Source organism: Odontomachus brunneus, unplaced genomic scaffold (genome assembly GCF_010583005.1).
Source record: "Odontomachus brunneus isolate Ranch 3 - 2012 unplaced genomic scaffold, Obru_v1 Obru_scaffold_048, whole genome shotgun sequence".
Lineage (NCBI taxonomy): Eukaryota > Metazoa > Arthropoda > Insecta > Hymenoptera > Formicidae > Odontomachus > Odontomachus brunneus.
In genome coordinates, this window is record NW_022639498.1 from 1,814,591 (window position 1) to 1,820,482 (window position 5,892).

General features: G+C 34.7%; 1 protein-coding gene across 3 annotated transcripts in view; it reads right to left on the reverse strand.

Moving 5' to 3' along the window:
• Positions 1-1,205: 1,205 nt before the first annotated feature.
• The window catches only part of LOC116844958 (ATP-dependent RNA helicase DDX42), a 22,449-nt gene continuing 17,762 nt past the window's right edge, over positions 1,206-5,892 (reverse strand). For 2 of the 3 annotated variants that reach the window (XM_032817150.1, XM_032817148.1), the window contains 5 exons: positions 2,633-2,907; positions 2,407-2,557; positions 2,008-2,339; positions 1,611-1,736; positions 1,206-1,501 (listed from right to left, as the gene is read on the reverse strand). In XM_032817150.1, coding sequence (XP_032673041.1) covers positions 1,325-1,501; positions 1,611-1,736; positions 2,008-2,339; positions 2,407-2,557; positions 2,633-2,907 — 1,061 coding nt within the window. In that variant the 3' untranslated portion in view covers positions 1,206-1,324. The remainder of the gene's footprint in view (positions 1,502-1,610; positions 1,737-2,007; positions 2,340-2,406; positions 2,558-2,632; positions 2,908-5,892) is intronic. The other variant, XM_032817149.1, reaches the window with a different exon arrangement.

Consider the following 5,892-nt stretch of genomic DNA (forward strand, 5'->3'; position numbering starts at 1 on the left):
AGTACCGCTGGCATTAACATTGACCAAAGTGTAACGTATACTCGGTCGAATTTACACCTCTTTGGTGCGTATACAGTGTGTCCTAAAAGTCTTGCAATCTTTAAATATTTTGAAAAATACGCATTTTCGAAAAAAAGTTTAATACAAGAGGTGTAGAGTCTAAAAAGATGTATTTACTAATTTTATCAGTTTGACCTTGGTTGGCGCCGTCTAGGTCAACTTTGTTTTAAATAAAAACATGTATTTTTATTAGGGAATTTTATTCTACTTAAAAAAACAAACAACTTTTGTTTGAAAAAATTTTTTATACCTCTATTGTCCAATATATTATCGGAAATTTCTACAAAATTATTGGTTACAATAATTTTTTACTCGAATTCTATCAACTTTACCGAAAAATAGCAAGAGATAAAAATTGTTTATTTTCTTCTCATAGAGTTCTGAGGATTTTTTTCAGAATTTTATATAAACTTTTTAGTATTTCAAAAAAAATGCAAAAAATGCAGTACTAAAAAGTTAATTAGAAAATTCTAAACAAATTCTCAGAGCTCTATGAGAAGAAAATACATTAAATAAAAATACATAATTTTTATTTCTTGTTATTTTTCGGTAAAGTGGGTGGTAAGAAAAAAAATATTTAACCAATAATTTTGTAGATATTTCCATAGATATCTTAGAAAATAGAAATGGTATGAAAAAGTTTTTCAAACAAAAGATGTTTATTTCTTTAAGTAGAATAAAATTCCGTAATAAAAAAATATATGTTTCTATTTAAAAAAGCAAAGTTGACCTTGACCTGATCTTGGCGGCGCCACCCAAAGTCAAATTGATAAGATCAGTAAATACATCTTTTTAGACTCTACAACTTTTGTATTAAGCATTTTTTTCGAAAATGCGTATTTTTCAAAATATTTAGAGGTCGTAAAACTTTTGTGACACACTGTATGTGTGTATGCGCGCGTACATTTGCGCGCGCGCACACACACACACACACATACACATTAACGGAAGCCCGCAATAGCGTTTAATATTCCCTCCATATATATGTGCTTGACGCACGAGAATACCGTGAGTGGAGACAGCGATAAAACGCTATTGCGTCAATTTTGGCTAAAATGCCAGCGTGACCGCTTTCAGACTTCCCTCTCACGAGATACGATTAGCCAACTAGAGATGTTCAAGCTTAACCGAATAACTCACAATGGTTCATGCGAATTGATAAAATTAAATTTTATTGTAATACAAAACAAGTCTGTTTTTATCTTTCCGATTGCGTTATAATAATTACTATAAAGTATACACAAATAATAGTACATTTATCCAATCATTCCCATCGACTTTTTCGCACTCTCTTACGCTCATTTTTCTCTGTTCCCACAGAATTAGAGATTTGGCTATCTTGCGACATGAATTTTGGTGGTGGAACGGTCGACGGCGGAGGCATTATTACAGAAGGCGGAGTGATTGTTTGTTCCCATGTGTGATCTGATGACGCTCGAAACTACGATAAATTTAATATATTATAATATATGTATATAATGTATATAATTATTATAATATATTAATAATATTTGTATTTTAGCAATGCTTTTAGTATTTACTTGTCTTACCTGAGAACTGTATTGACTTCGAAAAGCAGCTTTCATAGCAGAGAGTCGATCGCTACCGGGTCCGTGCCTTTCTAATTTTTTCACAACATCACTGATATCCTTAGATGCTTGAGACGACGATCCACTCTAAAATATATTATTTTCACAATTATTCGAAAAATATAGGTAAATATAAGTAAAAATATTGTCACAATTATTCGAAAAACATAGGTAAATATAGGTTTATCTAAGTTGTCTTATTAAGTATGATGCGTTTTTATAAGTTTTCTTCTCAGGCGAAAGACTCCGTGTGCATGTGTCGAGACTCTTGATTGGCTGAGATATCGCTTACACATGCGCATAGGGTTCCCAGTTAAGAAGAAAACCCACAAAAGAATATCATTAGTACGATGCATACCGAACTCGACGAATCAGGTCTGCCTCTGAAACCGAGTCCAGCTCCACCAACATTTATACTTTTCCCTTTTCCTCCTTTGAATCTCGACTTCCTAAACCATGCACTTTGCATGGCCAAGTCCATTAAACTTTTTGGCACTTCTTGATTCGCTCCTTCTAAATTTCTTACTAAATGTCCGGCGAATTCCTTATCCTTTTCCGTTACAAGAGTATATGCTGTACCCTTCTCACCAGCACGACCTGTTCTTCCTATTCTATGTGTATGTGTATCGATATCTCGCGCTACATCATAGTTTATGACAGTCTTAATATGTGGAATGTCCAAACCTCGTGCTGAAAAAAGCATACAATGAGATTTGCACAGACGATTCTAATATTAATATATAGACAATTTAAGTACCGGCCACGTCGGTAGCAACTAAAGTACTGACATCCTTCTTCTTAAAAGCTGTAATCACTTTATTTCTCTCAATTTGGTCCATATCACCATGTAGAAGTAATACGTCAAATTCTTTTAGTTTTAAATTATTTGCAAGTTCTTCCGCGTTTAGCTGATATAGGAAAACATCAGATTACACATTCCTTTTATCGTTATGTTATAGTTATAAAATTCTTAATTTTCATACCTTTTTAGTAACGAAAACTAAGAGACTGCCAATGCTTAAGAATTCAACCAAATTCTGCAACAACCAGTTCCATTTACCGCCAGGGTTATTGTGAAACACGATTGCATATTGCGTTACATCAGTATTAGCTTCACCAACATCGCCTTGGACTATTCTGATGGGATCCATCAAAACGTCTCTGGCCAACTTTTCTACTCTTTTCTTGAATGTTGCACTAAACAACAACGTTTGTCTATCGGGTCTCACATGATTGCATATAGATCGTACTTGCGGTTCTAAAAAAAAAAGAAAGACAAAACTTAGTTCGATGCCATTGTTCGATATACAATACTCAATCTATATTAAGAAATACCAAAGTGAATGACGAACTCATACCAGATGTATACTTATGAATGCGGATTTTTTTAAGGAAAAACACATATTAATTTGAAGTGAATGGTTAAAGCTATTTATTTGAAGTATGCGCCATTCAACGTTACAACTTTTTCCCATCTTTCTGGCAAAAGATAGATTCCGTGACGATAGAAACTTTCAGCTTTCGAAGCAAATTATGAATCAACCCATTTTTTCACTTCTTCGAAATTAGCGAAATGCTGCTCAGCCAATCCGTGCGCCATCGACCGGAACAAGTGATAGTCCGAAGGAGCAATGTCCGGCGAATACGGCGGGTGAGGTAACACATCCCAAATCAATTCTTTTAAAGTTTTCTTGACAACTTTTGTGGTGTGGGCCGGCGCATTATCATGTAGCAAAATCACTTTTCCATGTCTTTGGGCCCATTCTGGACGTTTTGTGATCAATGTATGGTTCAAATTGATCATTTGTTGTCGGTAGCAAGCAGCATTAACCGTTTCACCAGATTTGAGAAGTTCATAATAAACAACACCCTTTTGATCCCACCAAACACAGAGCATTGTCTTCTTTCCGAAGCAATTTGGTCTTGCAGTCGATGTTGATGATTGGCCTGGATCAACCCATAATTTTCTTCGTTTGGGATTCTCGAAATATATCTATTTTTCATCTGTGATCTGTGACGATTCAATACAGAAAACTCTTCCGTTGATGTCTTTTCAGCAGGATTTTGCTGGTGACTTTTCGATTCTCCATCTGTCTTTCAGTCAAATCATGTGGTACCCATTTTCCTTCTTTTTGAATCTTTCCCATCGCGTACAAACTCGCTAACACTTTTTTGAGTCACAATTAATACTTCCGCCAATTGTAATTGAGTTTGAGTGGAGTCTTCGTCCAACAATGCTTGCAACACTGCATCTTCAAATTTTTTCGGTGGTTTTCCCTTAGCCTTGTCTTTTACATCAAAATCACCAGTTTTGAATCGATTGAACCAACGTTCACAAGTGTCTTGAGATGGTACATGTTCGTCGTAAGCTTCTACAAGTATTCGATAAGTTTGAGCAGTAATTTTCTTCAAAATGAAGTAATGAATCAAAACCTGCCGCAAATGGTCTTTTTTTGGTACGAAATTCGACATTTTCAAAGCAGAAAAAGATTATGATATTTACACTCTCACAATTTTCCACATGTATGGTTTTATAGGTTAGGAATAGCCAAACAAAATACTATATATGTCAAATCACCACGCGTAAGAACGTATGTGTGGCATCATCTGTTAGGAAAATCCGCATTTCATAGGTATATATCTGGTAAAATATCGATAACATAGAAGCGTCAAAACGTCATCATATAATCATTAATAACACGATCACACTATTCTTTATATATATATATATATATTTATTTATTTATTTGCGATATTCGCAATAATAGCCGAAATATTAATTAAAAAAGATTAAGGAAAAACGCACGCTGAATGGTAGAGGACGGACCGCTCAAGTCACAGCGCGGCCCAGTAATAAAGCACGCAAATGTCGCGCGCGGTGATTGGAAGACAATGCACCACTGCCTATTCTTATCTCGGCGCGGAGCAACAAGACGTAGGAGCGCAGCAGTATAAGTATAGGCAGTGGTGCATTGTCTTCCAATCACCGCGTGCGACATCCGCACGCTTTATTATTGGGCCGCGCTGTGACTCGAGCAATTAATCTTTTATGTTCACATCAATCCATTCTACGTCTCCATAAAATGTCCGGAAGTGAGTATGAGACATCCTGTGTGTGTGTGTGTGTGTGTATACAGGGTGTCAAATAAGTCCCGGGACGGCAAGATAACTCGGCGGGGGAGCATTTTAGAGAAAAATGTTTCAGACAAAAGTTATAAGGCTTAAGAAAACGCATTCAACGATAGTAGTTATTTGACATAGGATGGCATCGCCAAGTTCAGAACAAGGTCAACATTGCTTTTTTAAATAGAAACACATATTTTTTATTATGGCATTTTATTTTACGTAAAAAAGCAGACAACTTTTGCTTGAAAAAATTTTTTATACGACCTCTATTTTCTAAGATATTTACGTAAATATCTACAAGATTATTGGTTTCAATAATTTTTTACTTGAATTCTGTCAACTTTAGCGGAAAATATGAAGAGATAAAAATTGTATATTTTGTTCTCATAGAGCTCTGAGAATTTTTTCAGAATTTTATATTAACTTTTTAGTACTTCATTTTCTTGCATTTTCTTAAAGTACTAAAAAGTTAACACAAAATTCTGAAAAAATTCACAGAGCTCTATGAAAACAAAATAAGCAATTTTTATCTCTCGATATTTTTCGGTAAAGTTAATAGAATTCAAGTAAAAAATTATTGAAACCAATAATTTTGTAGATATTTACGTAAATATCTTAGAAAATAGAGGTCGTATAAAAAATTTTTTCAAGCAAAAGTTGTCTGCTTTTTTACGTAAAATAAAATGCCGTAATAAAAAATATGTGTTTCTATTTAAAAAAGCAATGTTGACCTTGTTCTGACCTTGGCGCTGCCATCCTATGTCAAATAACTACTATCGTTGAATGCGTTTTTTTAAGCCTTACAACTTTTGTCTGAAACATTTTTTTCTAAAATGCTCCCCCGCCGAGTTATCTTGCCGTCTCGGGACTTATATGACACCCTATATATATACAGGGTGTTCGGAAAGTACCGTGACGCCCGAATATCAGGAAAAATATAAGTTTTACAAAAAAATGTTTCAGACAAAAGTTGTGGCGTTTAAAAAGATGTATTTACTGATCACATCAGTTTGACCTTGGGTTGCGTAGCGAAGGTCAGGTCAAGGTCACATTAATTTTTTTAAATGGAACACCCCATTTTTCATTGCATATTCTTATAGCACATCTCGAGAGCTTT